Source organism: Spermophilus citellus (genome assembly GCF_964194105.1).
Source record: "Spermophilus citellus genome assembly, chromosome: 3".
Classification (NCBI taxonomy): Eukaryota; Metazoa; Chordata; class Mammalia; order Rodentia; family Sciuridae; genus Spermophilus; species Spermophilus citellus.
The window spans coordinates 50,340,633-50,360,965 of NC_138184.1; the positions used below are offsets into that span (position 1 = coordinate 50,340,633).

At 51.2% G+C, this 20,333-nt stretch overlaps 1 protein-coding gene across 5 annotated transcripts in view; it reads right to left on the minus strand.

Annotated features, from left to right (window-relative positions):
- Nucleotides 1-1,169: 1,169 nt before the first annotated feature.
- Nucleotides 1,170-20,333, minus strand: part of PRKCD (protein kinase C delta) — a 30,837-nt gene continuing 11,673 nt past the window's right edge. For 2 of the 5 annotated variants that reach the window (XM_081283758.1, XM_081283755.1), the window contains 17 exons: nt 15,621-15,743; nt 14,473-14,672; nt 12,846-12,906; nt 12,499-12,661; nt 12,377-12,408; nt 11,249-11,334; nt 10,842-10,971; nt 10,037-10,137; nt 9,089-9,269; nt 8,851-9,002; nt 8,525-8,698; nt 8,076-8,167; nt 7,413-7,475; nt 5,989-6,127; nt 5,642-5,830; nt 4,943-5,071; nt 1,170-1,785 (listed from right to left, as the gene is read on the minus strand). In XM_081283758.1, the coding sequence (XP_081139884.1) occupies nt 1,627-1,785; nt 4,943-5,071; nt 5,642-5,830; nt 5,989-6,127; nt 7,413-7,475; nt 8,076-8,167; nt 8,525-8,698; nt 8,851-9,002; nt 9,089-9,269; nt 10,037-10,137; nt 10,842-10,971; nt 11,249-11,334; nt 12,377-12,408; nt 12,499-12,661; nt 12,846-12,906; nt 14,473-14,672; nt 15,621-15,735 (2,166 nt within the window). In that variant the 5' untranslated portion in view covers nt 15,736-15,743 and the 3' untranslated portion in view covers nt 1,170-1,626. The remainder of the gene's footprint in view (nt 1,786-4,942; nt 5,072-5,641; nt 5,831-5,988; nt 6,128-7,412; nt 7,476-8,075; nt 8,168-8,524; nt 8,699-8,850; nt 9,003-9,088; nt 9,270-10,036; nt 10,138-10,841; nt 10,972-11,248; nt 11,335-12,376; nt 12,409-12,498; nt 12,662-12,845; nt 12,907-14,472; nt 14,673-15,620; nt 15,744-20,333) is intronic. The other 3 variants (XM_081283759.1, XM_081283757.1, XM_081283756.1) reach the window with 2 other exon arrangements.

Below are 20,333 nucleotides of genomic sequence, written 5' to 3' on the forward strand. Positions count from 1 at the left end.
TTGTAGGCATGCAACACCACACCCAGCCTCTGCATTTTCTTACCTTCCTCTCCCACCCTGCCTTCCCCTTCCCCAGGTAGGCAAGGGCTTCTGAGAAATAGATTAACATTCCCCTGTCTTTTGGCTACTCTGGGGTTTAAATCCAGGTGTACCTGAAAGCTGAGCCGTTTCCTTCCTCTTCCTGGTTCTCTTGCCTAGTCTAGGGCCAACCTCCAAGCCTTTCTTTTCTTCCTCCTATATTGGAGATTGAATTCAGGGGTTCTTTATCCCCTCACACACACTGCCTATTCCTTTTTTGTAACAGGGATTGAACCCAGGAGCACTTAACCACTGAGCCACATCCCCAGCCCTTTATTTATTTATTTTGTGTGTGTGTATGTGGCGGGGGTGGGGGGGTTCTGGGGATTGAACCCAGGGCCTTATGCATAAGAGGCAAAGCACCCTACCAACTGAGCTATATCCCCTGCCCCCCTTTCTTATTTTTGATTTAGAAACAGGTTTTCGCTAAATTGCTCAGGGCCTTGCCAAGTTGCTGAGGCTGGCTTTGAACCTGCAATCCTCCTGTCTCAGCCTCCCTGGTCAATGGGATTATAGGCATGTACCACTATGTCTGGTTCCACCTACCCCTTTTGAAACAGGGTCTTAGTTAAGTTATCCAGGTTGGCCTCAAACTTTGATCCTCCTGCCTCAGTCTCCTGAGTCAGTGGGATTATAGGCGTGTGCCACTATACCTGGTTAAGCCTTTTTTTAAATTATTTTTTTAAATCATTTTCTATGCTGGGGATCAGATCCAAGGCCTTGAGCATATTAGGCAAGTGCTGTACCACAAAGCTACACCCTGAGATCTAAGCTTTTGTTCACGTTCTGGGCCTGGCCTCCATTTCTCTTCATTTCCAGATTGGCCCCCACTCTCCAGGTGGACCCACCTCCTCCCATCACCCCACAGAGACATCCGGGGCTCCTGCAGCCACCCAGAAAAGCCTCTGTTTTAGGCCCAAGGCTGTAGGGCCAGAGGAAACGCATAAATAAAAACACATTTGCATGGGGCTCTGCATCTGAAGCTAACAGTTCAGTTAACTTCTGGGATAGGGCTTCCAGAAGTGAAAGCAGCTACTACCAGCCTTCTGGGACAAACATGTCCCCATAGCCAGGTTGGTGCCATTCAGTGTTTATTTAGACACGCAAATAAAAGAACCTGGTGGTTCAAACAGCTTGTTTTTTTTTTTTTTTCCTTTTGGTCATACATATATATATATATATATATTAAAAAGATCAATACATTGCCAGTCCCACATGCTTTCTCTCTACTGAGCAATATATACAGCCTATTATATATATGCATATATATATATAATATATATATTTTCAATAGATAACTACATTCAAGTAATGAAACACAGGATTTACAATTTCCCTCTGAGGGCAGAGGAAAAGCAAATTCACACACAGTTCACAGAGGAAGTACCATAAGAGCCCAGCCAGCAGGAGCCGAGCCCCTCTGGGGAAAAGAGGGCAGCAGCAGAAGTCACGACAATCACACTGCTGCTTACCAGGGGCAGCGGCAGGTGCAGATGAGGGTGGGCTAGCCTGCTCTGCCCAGGGGGGTGGAGGGCCTGTCTGGGAGCCTCAGTTTTCCAAGAGGTGCTCAAATCTGGGGTTTACAAAGGAGAAGCCGGCGAATGCTGTCTGGTCCATGGAGTCGATGAGGTTCTTGTCACTAAAGGAGAGGCGCGGCTTCTCCTTCAGGAACTCCAAGTCGAAGTTGCTGTAGTCTCCTGGGTGCTTCTATAAGCAGAGGGCAAGAGATGGGTGAGTGGGACCTAAAGGGTTAAGGGCTCCAGGTATCCAGGCCTGGCATCCCTGTTGGGCTGGGTCAGGCCAGACCAGTGCAGTCCTTATGCAGAACAGGAAAGGGGGCCTCTCCCAGCAGCCTGAGTGCAGCCCCCACCACAGGTGCATGCTGTCTCCCTAAGGGGATAAGGAAAGCAAGCAGATAGGTCTGGGCCAGGGTAAGGACAGGTGGACATCCTCCTGAATAGGGGCCTATAAGCTACGTGTAGCCTATAGGTCAGATCTCATTGGTTGCTACTTGTTTTTGTAGGGCCCAAAAGCTAACAGCTTTTACATTTAAATTTTTTTTTAATTGCAACGGACCTTTATTTTATTTATTTATTTAGATACAGTGCTGAGAATCATCCCCAGTGCCTCACACATGCTAGGTAAGCACTCTACCACCAAGCTATGACCCCAGCTCGGCTCTTTATTTGTTTTTTAAAATATTTATTTGTTTTTTAGTTGTAGTTGCACACGATACCTTTATTTATATGTAGTGCTGAAGATCGAACCCAGGGCCTCGCACATGCCAGGCGAGCACTCTACCACTGAGCCACAACCCCAGCCCTCTTGTATTTTTAAATGGTTGAAAAATAAAAAGAATAATAGTGCATGATGTAAAACTAAAATTCAAGTTTCAGTGCCCATAAAGTTAAGTTTTATGTATATGCAACTATGGCCATTTGTTGACGTACAAATGTCTATGGCTACTTTGAGTCTGCAAAGCTCAACATGTTTACTATCAAGCTTTTTATAGGAAAATTTGGCAGATTTCCCACCCCTAAGAATATGAGATGATTAAAATAAAGAGGTCTCAGCTGGGGGCCCTCAGGCCAAACTGAACTGGAAGGTACATTCATTTGGGGTTTTTTGTTGTTGTTGTTTTCATTGGGTTTTGTTTTTCTTCCTTTTTTAATGGTGCTGGGGATGGAACATAGAATCTCATATATGAAAGGACTCTACGACTGACCTACATCTCCAGCCCCTAGCACTAGCTTTTTGATAGGATTTGAGCTAATATTTTCAAAGTGGACAATGCAACATAAAAATCCAGATTTTGGCCAGGCAGGGTGGTGTGTGTCTGTAATCCCAGCAGCTTTGGAGGCTGAAGCAGGAGGATCTCAAGTTCAAAGTCAGCCTCAGCAACTTGGAGAGGCTCTAAACAATTCAGCAAGACCTTGTCTCTAAATATTTTAAAAAGGATGTGGCTCAGTGGTAAAGTGCCCCTGGGTTCAATCCCTGGTGCAAAAATGAATAAATAAGTAAATAATCCAGATTTCTGGCTTCTTTTGAAAACTGGCAGATTAGTGCAGCCCTGGGCCCACTTCCTATATTGTCTTTTTTTGTTGGAGGGTGGGCAGGGCTTACTGAGGATTAAACCTAGGGGCTTTCTACCACTGAGCTATATCCTTAGCCATTTTTATTTTTTTATTTTTGAGTCAGGGTCTCACTAAGTTGCTTAGGGCCTCCCTAAATTCCTGAGGTTGGCCTCGAACTTGAGATCTTTCTACTTCAGCCTTTCGATTTGCTGGGATCACAGGTGTGCACCACCGAGCCCGGCTCCTTATGCTATCTTATTTATTTTGCACCACAGTCCTGAGAGGTGCTACCATTTTGCTTGCTGATAAGGAAATAGGCTCAGAAAAACTAGAGCTTTGCCAATGTGGCCAGAGAGTAGTAGGACAAGAATTGGAACCAGATCTTTATTTTTACTTGTCTAGCCTGCAAGAGTGCTTTACCACTGAGCTACACTCCCAGCCTCACAGGACAGGACCACTCTTGGATAGCAAGCTCGCCATCTTCCATGGGCAGGTGTTGCTTATCATCACATCTCCCTTATATGTTTCTCAGTGTAGAGGAAGAAATCAACCTCTATCAGAAGTGAGAGCCTGAGAGAAGGCTGTGTGCTTTCCTCAGAGCTGGGTCAGCCTGTTAGCTCTCTGCCCAGCTCAGGAGGCCTCTGAGTTTGAGATCCCTGCTACAGGAAGTGTTCTGCAGCCTCAAAGCACAGATGTAGGCCATGTTTTTGAGGATGCCCAGTGGGAACAGTAGGTCCTAGCGGAAAGGGAAAGCAAGGGAGAAAAAGAGTGGGATCTGTGATCATAGAAGGGCCACAGAGTCCCAACTTCTAAGTGGCCCCAACCTGCCTCTGCTGACAATGCTGGTCCCTAGAAGCTTCTGTAGATTGTGAGCCTGGTTCAAACCATCCTCCACTCCACTTTGAAGGCCTCCAGCTGCCTTCAGCCAGGCCTTCTCTCCCTAGACCACTCACATACCACTTCTTTCAAGGGGACCTTTCAGACCACCTCATTTCCTGTACTCAGAGCTCCTTCGACAGATCCTCCCAATAACAACTGATCATAATGGTCAGTAATATCTATCATACACATTTTTTTTTTTTTTTTGGTACCAGGGATTGAATTCAGGGGGCATTTAACCACTGAGCCACATCCCCAGCTGTTTTTTTTTTTTTTTTTTTTTTTTTTTTTGTATTTTATTTAGAAACAGGGTCTCACTGAGTTGCTTAGGGCCTCACTAAGTTGCTGAGGCTGGCTCTGAACTTGTGATCTTCCTGCTTCAGCCTCCCTAAATCACTGGGATTATAGGCCTGCGCCAATGCTCCCAGCAAGTAATTATCAGACTCTTATGTCACAGATTATCATCAGTGTGCAAGTCTCAGAGCTGGGCTCCTCCAGCTCTGAGACTGTCTGCATGGTGGTACAACCCAACCCTGTGCTCTGTACCAGCAGGACTTAGCATTTCCAAAATTTACTGGAAAATGTGTTGGTTGGATGGATGGATAAAGAGAGGGAATGAGGCCTTAACTCTGATACTCAAAGTATAGTCCCCTGCTCACAGCAAGTGCTAAAAAGTATATTAAAAGGCAGTGGGATCCAGAGTCCCCAATGTTTGTTGAATGATTGAGCAAGGAAAGGGGATGAGAACAGAAGTGCAGAGGCTGTGGCTAAGTGTCCCAGGGGAGAACAGGGAAGAAGGTTTGCTGGAAAAACGGACAAGAGGAGAGTGTGTTGAATGATGCAGGAGGGAGGCATGCAAAGGAGAAGGAGCCCACCCAGATGGCAGGCAGCGTAGGGATGGAATCACATACCACTTTGGGCCTGAAGGGCGGCTCCACCTTCCTCTTCTCCAGCATAGTCCAGTTGATGGTCTTGAAGAAGGGGTGGAGTCTGATGTTTCCTGTCATTCCCAGCCTCTTGGGTGGGTCCCTTTCAAATAACTGCAACCCAGCAGGGGCCCTGGTTAGTATTCTCAAGAAAATGGAGCTTTAACAAATTGCCAGCAGGCCCTGGGGATGCCAGGGCGGGCCTGGCTCAGCATAGTGATGTAACCCAGGGAACTCTGGGGTGGAGGGAAGCTACTTCTGGGTGCCTGAGACAACAGGTCCTGGTCTGGAGCATCTAGGACTCTGAAGGTGGGCCTTATGAGTAAAAGCAGTGCCATTTATTGACTGTTAGTATCCTAGGTTTCTATTTACTTCCCAATAACTCTGTGAGGTAGGTTCTCTCAACCCCATTTTGCAGATAAGGAGACAGAATCAGAGAGGAGGGTTAAGTGACCTGCCCATGGTCACCAGCTAGTCACAGGCAGAGCCAGAGTTTGGTTCAGGTCTGTCTATATCCTGACCCTGAGCCTATAGTCACCATGCCAGGCTGATTCCACGCATGGGACTCAGACAGGAGCTCCTGGGAACCTGGTGAGAGAGCAAGACCCCCAATATGCTGTTCCAGAGCCAGGAAGGTGCTGCCTTCCTACAGCCAATGTCTGCCAGGCCCGGCTCAGCCCCCACCTTCTCCAGGATGTCCTTGGACTCTTTGGTGATCCAACGGGGATAATGCGGTGTGTCCAAACGTATGGACTCGAAGAGTTCGTCCTCATCATCACCATGGAAGGGGGACTGACCAATCAGCATTTCGTAGAGGAGGACCCCAAAGGACCACCAGTCCACAGAGAATGTGTACTTCAGGCCCTGCAGGATCTGGGGGGAAGTAGTGGTCAAGGACAAGGTACCAATGCAGACGGGACCCTGAGCATGTGCCCTGGCTAGGCCCCTTCACCCTCAGGGAGCCTTCCCGGGCCTCACCCTGCTGAGGCAAGGTATCTGACTGGACCGGGGGCGGAAAGGTATCCACTCACCTCAGGGGCGATGTAGTCTGGGGTGCCACAGAAGGTGCTGGCTAGGTTCTCCCCAAATATGTTCTCTTTGCACATCCCAAAGTCGGCAATCTTGATATGGCCATGCCGGTCTAGCATCACATTGTCCAACTTGAGGTCCCTGAAGAGGAAGGGCAGGACAGTGTGTCATCAGGGGCCAATTCCTCTCCTCCCTAAGACTTCCCACAATGAGCCCATTTGGGGCCCAATAAGTCCAGGACTTTCCCAAAGAGTATAAAAGAATGAGGAAGCAAATGGGAAGCAGAAAAGGAAAGAGATGCTACACCCCAGTGCTCCTGATAAGGCACCTACTGTGCACTAAATGCTGGACACAAGCGATCCTACTCCCCGGAGCCAAAATGAGGCTCGAAAGAGGGGGTTATCACTTGCGCTGGGTCATCTAACTGGTAAGAGATGTGAACCCCAGCTCAGGAACCACAACCATTTTTATGTCTTTAGATATTTGAGTAGATAATTGATGCACAAAGAAGCAAACACTAAACATTTCAAAGTTTATCTTCCACTAAGCTCCACCTTTCTCCCTGGAGCAATTCTAGGCATGGACAAGAGCACTGTGCACCTAACCCCCACCTTTGAAAAACTGAATTCTGGGGTCAGTGGTGGAGCACTTGCTTAGCATGAGTGAGGCACTGGGTTCGATCCTCAGCACCACATAAAAATAAATAAATAAATAAATAAATTGTATCATGTCCAACTACAACTAAAAATAAAATAAATAAAATAAAACCAAATGCTACTATTTGAAACACACAGTACCATGGGTTGGTTTTCTATTTGACAACATAGCTGGGCGTTACCCCACATCAGTGTATAGAGCATGGCCTCTGTTTTTTCTTTTTCTTTTGTACTGGGGATTGAATACAGGGGAGCTGAACTACTGAGCCCCATCCCCAGCCCTTTTTTATATTTTATTTAGAGACAGGGTCTCACTGAGTTGCTAGGGCCTTGCTAAGTTGCTGAGGCTATCTTCGAATTCATGATCCTCCATATCTCTGCTTTTTTGATGGGCATAGAACATTCCATCATAGGATGTGACTATAATTGATTGCACAAGAATTTATGGAACCAGTCCCTGTGGAACCAGTTCCAATGGGTGGAAGCTTAGATTGCCCAGATGGGGCTTCAGCAAGAGACTAATGGGTCCAAGAAAAAAAGACACTGTGCCTATTAATGGCACCAAGGATAGGCAGAGAGTTCCCAGGTCCTGGAGCTGTGCCAGCTTCAGCTGAGGGGCCATAAGAATTCTAGCACTGGAATGGGGGTTTAGGCAAATACTCAGCTAAAGGCTCACTCCACGCAGCAATGAAACTGTGACTGGGCCAGGCCTCTTTGAAGCAAGGATATGCCACCCCTCTAAAGAGCCCCCCACGGCCCCACCTCTGCACCTGTAAATGATCCCTTTATGGTGTAGAAACTGTAGTCCACAGATTATCTCAGCTGCATAAAACCTGGGCAAGAGAGACAGTGTTCCAGAATTCTTACCCACAGTCCGCTTCTCCTTGGGCCCTCCCTCCCACCCTCAGGGGCAGGAAATGCTGTAAATAACTCATAGACAACCTGGACCTGATCAAGCACATCTTGTATCAGATCAGGCAAGCGAGGGCTGGCAGCCCAAGCACAAAATTTTGAAGGGAAAGCTCCAAATAAACCGATTCTGTCACAGAGTACGAGGTACACGATATACACATGTGCACACACATGCATACGGTCAGTGGGGTGGGGGGCATGCAAATGGAGAAAGGGTCACCATGCTAGTTTAGGGACCACACTCCAGGATCTGGAGTTGGGCAGGACCACTATCTATGAGGCTGCTCTGGCTGAAACCCAAGAAGGGGACAGGACCTGGCATGTTTGTGCTGTTCCCTCAGCCAGAACGCACTCCACACCAGTGCTTCCCACATGTGGACAGCCCAGGCCATCCCCAGGGCTCCCCAGCTCCAGCTCTAGTCTGGCTGGCTTCTCCAGGGAGAGGAAAGCCGGAAAGCAGGCCAAAGTGGCAATGCCCTCTGAGCCAATGTCCCTGCCCCACCACAGGACTGTCTACGTACGTGGCCCGGTAGAGTTCAAAGCGACCTTTATCCTGGATGTGATACATCAGATCTCCCCCGCTGAGGAACTCCATCACAAAGAACAGGTGGTCCTGGGGTGGGGCAGAGGGTGGGAACTTTAAAGGTGGGATTGGGCTCAGTTTCACCTGAGGCATCATCCCCAGAGACTCCTGACTTCTTCTCGAAACCCTGGTATGTCCCAACAGGCTCCGGAGATTCTGAGTCCAGCTTCTTGGAGGATCTCTGGGGAGGGGGCAGAATCAGAGGCAGGACAGCAAGAAAGTAGAGAGAACAGGTTCTGGACTGAGGGGGGCAACCCAGCCCTGGGAGGTGTGAGCAGGGAAGACATGGCCCTGCCTTAAGCGATCTAGAAGGAAGGTGAGGCCCGGCTGTCGGGGAGTCTAAGCGGGCTGTAGCACTTGGGCAATGATGGGTGGAAGGCCAGGCACCTTGGTCTGAAAGGTGCAAAAGAGGTGGGTGAGGAAGGGATTCTCCCCCGCGAGCGCCAGCACTCGCTTCTCCACCATGGTGCACTCCACGTCATCATCGATCAGAACCACGTCCTTCTTGAGGGCCTTGATGGCAAAGAACTGTCCTTTGCCCTTTAGCTCTGCAAGTAGCACCTGCGGGGTGAGGGGGGGGGGCGGATAATGAGCATGATGGGACTGGGCACAGGCCACCCATAGATGCCCAGCCAGAAAGAAGCCAGGGTAGTTTGGGAGGCAGGTGGCCCTGGACTCCTGAGCCCATATGTCTTGGGCTGCCCAGGACTTACCTTCCCAAAGCTGCCTTTGCCCAGGATCTTGTGGAAAGTGAAGTTCTCGATACGGCACCTGGAGCTTCCCTCCCAGATTTTGCCATACGTCTCACTGTTGTCTGCTTGAGAGATGGTGCCTGTAAGATCTTGGTCTGGAATAGTCCCCTTCCCTGGGATCCAGGATGGGTTAAGTAAGGAATACTGGAAGGGAAGAGGCCTGGCTCCCCAATAGGCTACACCTTTTTCTAGAACTCACTCGGTAATGGGAGGGAGGGTACACCCGTTTCTTTTCCCTGTTGGAAGGTGGGAACTTTAAGGGGGGGATTGGGTTCAGTTTCACCTGGGGCATCATCCCCAGAGACTCCTGGCTTCTTCTCGAAACCCTGATATATCCCAACAGGCTCCGGAGATTCAGAATCCAGCTTCTTGGAGGATCTCTGAGGAGGGGGCAGAAGCAGAGGGCCAAGCAGTCAGAACACTGTCAGAACTTCTAGAGAGAGAGCACTCAACCATACCTCTCCCTCAACACCAAGGAAGACAGAAGAAGCAGGGTCCAGAACACCCCAGTGGTGTGTGCATGCACAAGTATGTCTCCCCATCCCTTTCTTACTCTCCCAGCAGCACGGGGAAGCCTCAGAGGTCAGGAAGGCACTGATCACAAAGAGAAGCTTTGTAAATTAAACTCCACCTTCCTAACAGTTACTCGATACATTTTACAACTGTCTTTTTTTTTTACTGATTCTAGAATTTTCCTTTAAAGTTTTGCGGTGGCATCCTTGAGCCATACACACATAATCTTAATTCACAGTGTTCTAACCCTGCAGTTTCCCAGATTCACCCTCAGGAAAAAAAAAAAAAAACAAAAAAACTGTCTTAATAATTGATTGATTCATTCATTTTCTCTCCCTTCCTTCCTAGAGATTGAACCCAAGGGTTCTTTACCACTGAGCCACATCCCCAGCCCTTAAATTGCTTAGGGCCACACCAAGTTGCTGAGGCTGGCCCCGAATTTGCAATCCTCTTCCCTCAGGCTCCCAAGCAACTGGGATTACAGGAGTACATCACTATGCCCAGCTCTGCTGCCTAAATTCTTGAATCAGATCTTCCAGAAGTGATTCACTGACCACTGGGGTTCCCCAAAACTGCTGCCAATTCAGACTACCCTCTGTGACCAGGGTCCCAGAGTCCCACAGCACTTGCCCACCTGGCTGACTTGGTTCAAGGCTTCAGCTAAGAGCTTCTGGTTGATACCACAGAGGTTGGCTACCTTCTCCCGGCATTTATGGTGCACGTTCATGCCACAGTCTGGGGTGAAGACGAAGCAGAGCCATAAGTCTTGGGGGTTCAACCAAGGGTAGGAAGGGGTAGAGGAGGAAGCAGGAGAAAGGGCTTTGGTGGGGTCTGCTAGGCTTCCTGTCTTTAGGAGGGAAAATATCTGTATTTGAACATTTCAAATATTTCATGATTTAAGAAAAAAAAATACAGAAAAAGGAGAAGATAGACAAGTACTCTACCCCTGAGCTACATCCCCAGGAAGGGACCTAAATGCTTTAAAGATTGTCTGGGACAACTGAGATGAGCTGTTTTACTCCTTCTAGTTTTTACTCTGGAGATGAGGGGAGGTCTGGGGGACACATTTGGTCACCGAGTACCTGCTAGTACACAGCAGATCTTGGCTAAATGCCTTCCAGACACCTGACCTTCTCAGAGAGTCTCTGGGTCCTATTCCTCCTGCCTGCACCCCACTCCCCATTTTACACTTGAGGATCCAGCTCAGATAGACAGAGCAATCTGTCTGGTGGTCACAAACAGGTAAATAGCAGTGCCAGTCAGGCCAGTGGGGAGAGGCCACTGAGGCTCACCCATATGAAATTCCCAAATGAGGTGTACACAGATGGGATTCCTTTGACCTTAAGGCCCCATCTCAGGGTAAGGGGGTGAAGGCTGCACAAGATAGCTGGGGTTCTCGGGGTCCAGGTGGGCAGCACGGGGAGCTGAGTGGTACGCACCTTCACATTTCAATCCTTGTTTCACCAGCCCCCACAGCAGGCTGCCACAATGGTCACAGAAAGTGGGGCTCATATAGTTGTTGACCTTGAACCGGTGCGGCATGTCAATGTTGAAGCGTTCTTTCTGGAACTGGAGGGAAGAGAGCATCACCATTGAGCTGCCAGCTCCAGCCCCTTCCTCAATGTTTCCCTCTCCCCCAACCCAGTGCATTCCAAGATGCCTACGAGGGCTCCACTGGGAGGCTGGGAAATCAGAGGCCCAAGGAGCCAAGGTGGAGTACAAAGAAAGACTAAGAAAAATGGAGAGGCAGGATAAATCCCACAGGGAAGGGTGCGGAGGGCCCAGATCCCTCCCACCCACCCAAGTCCCCCAAGCCCCCAACCCTCCATTCCCTGCCCCGGCTCACTATAGTGTCCCGGCTGTTGGCGGCAGTGCCGGTGCACCGGCCAATGATCTTGTCAATACATTTCTTGTGGATGGCAGCATTGCATTCTTGAAGAGGCACAGGCCCAGGAGGAGGAGGGGAAGGAACCAGGCCGGACAGTCGTAAGCCAGCGTCTGCCAGCCTGGTCCAACCCTCTACACAAAGCCAGCCTTCTCCCTGACCTCCCACACCCTCACCCCACAGAGGCCTAGGGCCCAAGGCTCCATTTTTCCCTCCTCCCACCAGCCTATGCAGGAAGGGCCAGGAGAGGGTGGGGCAGGGGAGACAGGCCCATCTATAGAAATTAGGGAAGGCTCATGGACCTGGTAGGCAGGAGGGTGGGAAGAAGTGAGAGGGGAATGCAAACAGGGGGACGAGAGGGACAAGAGAGCCCTCTTTCCCTCTTCTATGTCACAGGACAGCATACTGTTCCTAAGCATGCACTCTCATGTGCACTGAGACAGGCCCCAACATATATATCCAAAGCATGAGCAACCATGACAATGGACTTAGACTGAATGCTTACCCTGTGCCAGGGACTTAGAATACAGCTTTACATATTTTACCTACTGGATCTTCACACTATTAGCTCTAATTTGTGGATAAGGAAGCTAAAGCACAGAGAGGTCAAGTAACTTGCCCGAGGCCCTACAGCTAGTAGTAGATCAGCCTGTTGCTCATAACCCCAGCTGCAGAGCTCAGTGCATACAGGGAAAGACGCACATTCAGGGAAAGGTGCGCACGCACCTGTGCACCAGAGATACTCATATCCATGGGAAGCCCACAGCCAGGGGCACCAGCAAAGGCCTCAGAACCACCCTTTTGTGGGGAAAGGGCCCTGATAAGTGGTCTCGCCTGATTTTTGTGTAATACTATTTTAGTCTACTGCCCTGATGTCCCAAGCACAGAGCGGGGAAGGTATGAACAGGACTGGCTTTGATGAGCTGCAGCAAGCCAGCCCTGGTGCTCACTAAACATGGCTATTACAGCTGCACACATAGTCTGACGGGAGAGTCCTGGCAGGTACACACTCACACACACCACCTGGACCTGGGGACCCACGGGTAAGCACACTCTCTCATGTACAAACTAGGCTGCGGAGGTACTTACGCCTGCATTTGTAGCCTTGCTTGTTGAGGCCCCTAAAAGTAAACCAGCAGGGTGAATGCAGGGAACGCTGGGGTTGGGCATCCCCTACTCTGCACCACTCCCCGCAGGTACCCAGCCCTCACCAAACAAAGTCCCTGCACACAGAACAGAAGGTGGGCTGCCTAAAGAAGATGGCGATGAACTCATGATTTTTGATGTAGTGGATCTTGGCCTGCTTGATGGCTCCACGGCGGTTCATTGTTGGAAACTTGGCCTCGTCCTCACTACGCATAGACTGCTTGCAATCTGGGGGTCACAGAGTGATGAAGTCAGCCCCAGTGTCCAGGAGGGGTAGCGCTCCTGCAGTCCCTTCTAGATTGATCCTAGATGGGACTGCTGAGGGGGCTGCTTCCCTGGGCCTTAGTGCTGGCTCTGGCCTCTGCCCGGCAGGTAAGCCCTGTCCTTAGTCCCGAAGGATGGATGGTCTTACCTCCGTCCTCCAGGAAATACTGCACAGACATCAACACTTTGGCCTGGGGCTGTAGGTCCAGCTGTGGGGGTAAGAGGAGGGGCCATTAAGCTCAGTGAGGCGGGCCTGGGCCAGATCAGACTCTCAGAACCTGCCACCATGGCTGGGGTTCCTTGGCCTCCCTGAGGCCAAGGGAGCCCCCTAAAACCTAATCAGACACCTGTCTGCCCAGTGTGGGCAGGGCCCCACCCCAAGCCCCGCCCCAGCCTGCACCCAGGGGTATTATTACATTTGGGGAAGTGAAAGGATCCAGCCCACACCCAGCCAGACCACAGAGCCTGGGAACAGAGTGGGAAAGGAAACTCCCCACCCTCACCCACTGCTGTCCACAGCGAGGAGCTTAGAATGGAGGCTTGCTACCCCACATGCCATGCAGAGACACAGACATACTCAGCCTACCACACCCACACTGGTTCTCTCTGGCACAGGGATCTTCATGGACTGGACAATCTGGAGGACAGGACCTGAGCCTCTATTTCCTCACCTCCCCCCAGGACCCAGACCTGGTAAGGGACATCCTCCCTTAGGGGAGTGGGGAGAGCACATAGCCAGAGGCCCCTCTGTCCCTGCTTGATTGGCCAAGGGTCAGTACAGACCCTGTATCAGCCTCTCTCTTATCTTGACCCCTTCATTTCTCACTGGAGGCTGATCAGGGCCTCCAATGGTCACAAGGCCTTTCCAGTGGAGAGATCTGAGTTGTAGGAGTCCATGTGTAACCCAGGGGGGTTTCTTCCAGCACCAGTACCCAGAACACGAGCACAGCTGCATGTGGCCATGTGACCACAGGCCTGCACTGAGTCCCAGTTTCGGCAGGTGAGTGAGTGGTGACCTCAGCCTTCCCCTTGTCCCACCTCCTTTCTGCTGCCGATCAGGAGGAACCCCCCACCATGCCTGCCTAGGCCTGGTATATCTGCAAGGATTCCAAAAAGAACTGGAACAATGGGTGCCTCTGAGAAGGAGCCTGTGGCCTGGTTTTGGGGAAGGTACACACCCTTTCACAGAGTTTGAAATGTTTCACTATGTGCATATCCTGCCTTTTCAAAATTAAAAGGGAAAAAAATAGTCACAACAATGAGGATGACTGCCTTTAGTACCCAGTATGTGTCAGGTTCTTTTTTTTTTTTTTTTTGGTACTGGGGGTTGAATTCAGGAGCACTTGACCACTGAGCCACATCTTGAGCCCTATTTTATATTTTATTTAGAGACGGCATCTCACTGAGTTGCTTAGCACCTCACTTTTGCTAAGGCTGGCTTTGAACTCCCAATCCTCCTGCCTCAGCCTCCCGAGCCACTGGGATTATAGGTGTGCGCCACCATGCCCAGCTGTGGGCCACCATGCCCAACTATGTGTCAGGTTCTTGACATCCAGAAGCCCTTGACCATCAGATGCTCGTTTCATCTAACAACAGACCCTGAGGTAAGAACTTTAAGCAGCTCCTCCTTCACAGAAGTGGAAAGAGAGGCTCAGAGAAGCTGGGGACCTGGAGCCAGGAACTGGAGCCCGAGCTGCATTGGTAGCAGATCTGCACTGGCAGCTGGGCTCCCCCACAGCAGACCTCAGTGGGTCCCACACACACAAGCCCCTCACCCAGAACTCAGCCTTGCCGTTGTTCTTCTTGCAGCGTTCGGCCAGCACCGACACGCCCACGGTCACCTCCGACACTGGGTCCTCAGCTGCCCGCATCAGCACAATCTGGATGACGCGGCCCTCGTAGATGTGAGCATCAAACGTGGTCTTCCACTCAGGATACATGGTCGGCTTCTTCTGCACCAGCGTCTTCCCTCGTTCTGCAATGGGGTCAGGCAGGTAAGGTCAGCAAGGACCCTGTGTCCCACCCTCCCCAGTCTTCACCCTGCCTGCCTCTCCTGTCCCCAGGATCTGCTGTGACTCCATAGAATGCCCCATAACACTGAACTGTCCCTAGCAGGGTCCACCTCTAGGGCTTTGCTCTTGCTATTTCCCCTCCTGTGACCCTTTTGCTCCAGCTTCACTGAAGTGTCCCCTTCCCTCAGTGAACCCCTGCTGAGAGTTGCCAAGTGCCAGCCACAGCACGGGAGGTGAGGAACATGGCAGAAAGAAAAGTCAAACCTGGGGCCTGTCCTCCTGGAGCCCCAGTCCAGGGCAGAGACACAAACCAAGGCATTCCTCGAGTAACCACTTAAGTCACAGCTGTGACGAAATTAAAGAAGGCAAGGCCAGTGGTTCTAAGGCCATCCATGGTCAAGTGGCCTGACCCAGCCTAAGGGTCAGGGAAGGCTTCCTGGAGGAATGGACAGTCAGCTGGGTCTTAGAGGTGAGCAGAAGCACAAGGGACTGGTAGGAAGTATGCCTCCTCCTCCAGGAAGTCCTCCTAAGCCTAGGCCATGGTGGTGCCCTCTGTGGCTTTCCTCTCCACAGGACTCATTGCCTGGTGATATGTCCAGCTCCCCACCTAACTGTGAACCCCATGAGGGAAGGACTTGGACGGTCCTGGAGCATGACAGGGTCCTCAGATGGACACGTGGAAACGGTTAGGTGGAACAACCAATAAAGCCAGAAACTCCAAGGCCTGGTGGGGTTCAATTTAGCCAAGCCTTGAGACCCTGTGGCCTCAGCTTTCCTGCATCCATAGCTGGGCAGGGAGATAAGAACAAGGAAGAGAAGACACCTTAGAGGTTCCACAGAACAAAGTAAGGCTCCTGGCCCCTCCTGCTGAGCCTCACACTGCCACCCCAGGGTCTGGGCTTCGGCCCTACCTGTGCTGAGAGCCTCCTTCATCTTCACGGCACAGAAGGGCTGGTTAGCCTCATCCTCAACCTGCAGGGAGCCCAGCTCGTAGGAGTTGAAGGCGATGCGCAGGAACGGTGCCATGGTGGGGCCTGCAGCAGGGTTGGATGTAGAGGGCTGATGAAGCCAGGCAGCACTGGGACAGCCCCAGGACATGCTCAGGTACCTACTGCCCCCGGGGCTCCCACTCCTTTGGACTTGGCCCACATGGTGTGGAAAATGCACTAGTCCTAGTTGCCAATGGTAAACATGGGGATGTTTTATGTATGTCTGGACTTGAGGCACCCCTGGTAAAACTGGAAGATGTGTGCCACTAGGTCAACTGGACAGTAGCCTCTGGATGGCTGCCTCTTTATCAAGTGACACCAGGCCAGGGACACTGTCTTCACTGCTCTCCAAAACCTGCACCTTGGAGGCATCTGAGTCTGTGACCTCTGAAGCATTCATTTGGGGTTACTCAGTCAGTGCCTCTGTCAGTAGCCAATCACTGGGCTCCTGCATCTCAGTGCCAGCAATCATCCAGCAAGAGGAACAAGAGAGCACCTCCTCTCACCCTGCCCCTGGCAGCCCTTCTTGGCTCTGATTTTGCTCATAACTACCCAGGCAGACAAATGGGGCCAAGTGAGCACCCCCACTGAAAAATGAAACTCTGAGGTTTAGCCACAACTAAAAGCAGGGGTTCCACTAACTTAGCACCTACTTTGTTCCAGGACCAGGGCAGTCAGAGGCTCTGCCCACATCAGTGTACTTGACCCTTCTGAACTCACCCCTTGGCGTCACATGCCTCCCGCTGCCTGCACTTTCAAAATGAAATTTTTTTTCCCCAAATGTAAAACTATATTTTAATTTTTTCTTTTTTCTTTTTTTGGGTACCAGGGATTAAACCCAGGGGCACTGAACCACTGAGCCACGTGCCCAGCCCTTTCTAATATTTTATTTAGAGACAGGATCTCACTGAGTTTCTTAGGGCTTTGCTAAGTTGTTGAGGCTGACTCTGAACTCACGATTTTCCTGCCTCAGTCTCCCGAGCTGCTGGGATTACAGGCGTGCACCATGGTGCCTGGTTGTATTTTAATATTGACTGTAATGCCAGTTTCCACACTGTCCTCTTTCTTCACTATTCCTCAGTCAAGGATCATTACAGGAGGTTGATTCTCAGGGTCCTCCTGGGTTGCCATTTGTGGAGGACATTCATGTGGAAGGCCACAGGTGCACACTCATACTCCTATATGGACACTGGCTCTTGGCCCAGGCCCCACGTCCGGGTGCTCCATAACCATAGTTGAACGAATGCTCATTCATGCTCATTCCACCCTGAACATTACCTGCATATGCATGCGTTCATGCAGCAGCTGCCCAACCCCCAAACAGCCCCCTCCAGCTCCTGCACAAGGCAGCCAGCATAGTGGCCAGGTCTGCTGGGAGCTCCCAGCCCAGATGAGCTCACAGGAAACATTGACCTCAGCCTGCAGCCCAGCCCAATGTGCCCGGCCAGTCCTCTGGGGCCAGCTGCCAGAGCAGAGCGAAGGAACCTGGTGAGGCAGATCCGACCACATCCCCTGCTCTGGCTCCTATTCAGTGGGAATAAGAAGCCAAGGCCTCAAAGCCTCTGGCCTGAGAGTACCAGGTCCCAGGCCAGCTGCACACAACCTCTTGGCAGGTGGGGAGGGGGAGCCAGCAGTGGCCTGCTAGGGGTTCATCCCATAGCTGGAGCACATGTGAGCATGTGTGTGTTGGGGGACGTGAGTGTACATGTGGGTGCGATGGGTATGCACAAATGTGACTTATGTAGCCAGAGAAATGCATGTGCCTGTGAGGCCATGGGAGTGGCTGGCACGGGGTAGGAGTAGTTACTGGTAAGAGTGAAAAGAAGCTGCATGGGCCTGGCCTAGTGCCCATGTGTAGGAGTCTGGGTGTGTGTCCCAAACCCCCAGGCAAAAAGGGTATCTTTCCCCTGGGCTGCTTTGCCTAGCCCTGAGGTCCAAGGCATCGAGCATCCAGATGAATGCTGCCTGGGGTCTCAGGTGATAAGAAAGATCCCTGCACAGCACACACTGGCCACAGGCCTGCGTCTACACACTAAGAGACACAGCTCAGCCTTGCCCCTCACAAGGACAACCTGGAGACAGAGCTGGGGTAGTGAGCAGCTTTCTGGGGTAGTGAGAGGATGAGGGAGGGCTGAGTGACAGGAGGGCAGAAAAAATGAAGGAAAAAGATGCTGTGGCCTTGGCTCCTGGGAGACGGGCTGAGGGCTGACCAGGTGGCAAAATCACAGTCAGTCTGGCTGGATGCGACACCACAATATCAATGCTGCCTTGGCTGCAGGACTGTACAAGTCTCCCCTCCCCCCATCTTCCAGATGAGGAATAGTCCCTTAGTTCAAGGGTCATCATGCTGATGAGGATCAACACCAACCTGAAAGGCCCCAGCGAGGGGGTCCTCTCATCATATCACCCCCTTGCACTTGGGAGCACCCATCCGTCATCCATGCACCTCCCTTTCCAAGCTACAAAATGCAGTCACTCCCCCCAATGAAGGCTTCTGCCTGCCCACCAGCCTGGGGAGATGGTCCTGGCTCTGTCCCCACTGCTCAACAAGGAAACCAAGTCTGTAGAAACATTTGGCAACTCATCCTGGGGCGCCAGGCACTCAGCACACCTGCTGGTCAACTCCTCCTCCCTACCACCTTCCCCTGAGGCCTGGTCCTGATGGCCTGTAGGCTCCATGGCTCCCCTTGCCCCCAGCTTGGCCAGCAGGAGCTATGTGACCAGGACTATATGGAGGAGAAGAGGGTGTCAGAGAGGGTGAAGCAGAGCCAGGACTGGCCCCCTACCCTGTTCTGCGGGCTGCCCTAAACCTGCCCTCGGGCTCACAATCTGAGCAGTTGCTGCTCACAGAAGCCACTGAGGGAAAACCACAACCACAGCGGGCTGCGGCCCCAGCCCTAAAACTGTGTAGCTAGGCCACAGTGCACAAGCACAGGGGATCCATGGTCTTGGTGGGCTGCCATGGGGCTTCTCAGTAGTAACCTTAGGGCCAGAGCCTGTAGCCCCAACTTGCTACGACTAAAACCAGGTCAAAGGCCTGGCCCAATGTTCCCATTCCCTCAGCCCTAAACTGGAATCTCCAGACCCCAGGAAGGAGACAGTCACCATGAGCTGGCATCTGCTTCCATTACTGTGTGATCCTGAGAGAGGTCCAGGGCCTCTCTGGGCCACAGGTGCCCCTCTGCACAATGGAGTGTGAATTACTCACCTACCTCGAGGTGTCTGAGCTGTGGCGGGAAGGTGAGGGGCGAGGCAGCAGCACAGAAGCAAGGTGTGCCCACTATTTATAACCTCCATGCAAATAGGCCCAGGCCCACAGGCCCAAAAAAAGGCCACCAGCTCAGCCCCAGATTCCTCACAACTCTGCAGGGCCAGAGGCGTGGCAGGAGCTGGACCCCACACAGTGTCACAGGAGGACCAGGCCTCTCTCCCCACTGGGTGGGCTCCTAGCCTCTGTTCTAGCTTCGCAAGCCCACAACAGAGGCAGCTCTGGGAAGCAGAGAGCACTGGACTCAAGCATCAGTCTAGCGGAGTGTCAGGGCGTATACCCATAATCCCAGCAGCTCAGGAGGCTGAGGCAGGAGGATCGAGAGTTCAAAGCCAGCCTTAGCAACTTAATGCAGCCCTAAACAACTCAGCAAGATCCTGTCTCAAAAAAAAAAAAAAAAAAAATGGGGTGGGGGGTTGCTGGGAATGTGGCCCAGTGGTTAAGCATCCCTGGATTTAATCCTCAGTATCAAAAAATAAAATAAAATAAAATGGGCTGGGGATGTGGCTCAGTGATTAAGCATCCTTTGGTTCAATCCCTAATTCCAAAAAAAAAAAAAAAAAAAAAAAAAGGAGTCAGTGTAGGTGTGAATCTCAACTCCCCACTTCTATGAAGGGTTGTCCTTTTCTGAAGCTAACAGTGTGCTGCTGGATTGGTCTTGTAACTGCATTAGCTCACTTTATCTCTATGTAGCTCCAGAAGGTGAGTATTTTACATATGAAGAAATCAAGGCTCAGAAAAGCTAACTGATTTGCCTAAGGTAACACAGCTAAAGGTTTAGACCCAGGTGTGCCTAATGTTGCATCTCATGTTCTTTCCAGTATACCATTTGGGGAAGAAGAGACAAATGGAGGTAAGGGTCTAGGACCCTGTGTTCAACCAGTCTATTCATATTCAGCCCTCCCTACTCTTCATCTCCAGGCCTCCACTTGCCATAACTTGAGGAACTGGCCCTGCTCCCCACTCTGCCCTAAAGCAACAGCCTGGAGATAAGGAAAGGCAATAGCTAGACCAGGCCCAAGTAGGCAGGTTGCCTCCTCCAAGAGCAAACAGAAACCTGTTTTCAGCCAGTCCAGGGTAGTAGGCAAGGCCAGCCTCAAGGTGACCAGTGACCTTGCTGTAGGTAGACCCCAACAGAACAGTATGTGGGCTGCAATTCCACACATGCACCAGCAAAGAAACTGGGGTTCCAATAGGAACCCAGAATGCATTTTCTAACTCTTCTACATTACGGGTAACTTGTTTGAAACAACTTTGTCAAAGATAAAAAATAAAACTCACCAAGCTGAGACCAATATGCTCATCTCCTCATTGTACAGAGGGAAACTACAGCCAAGGTCCTGCATTGAGGATCCCTCAGCTCCCAG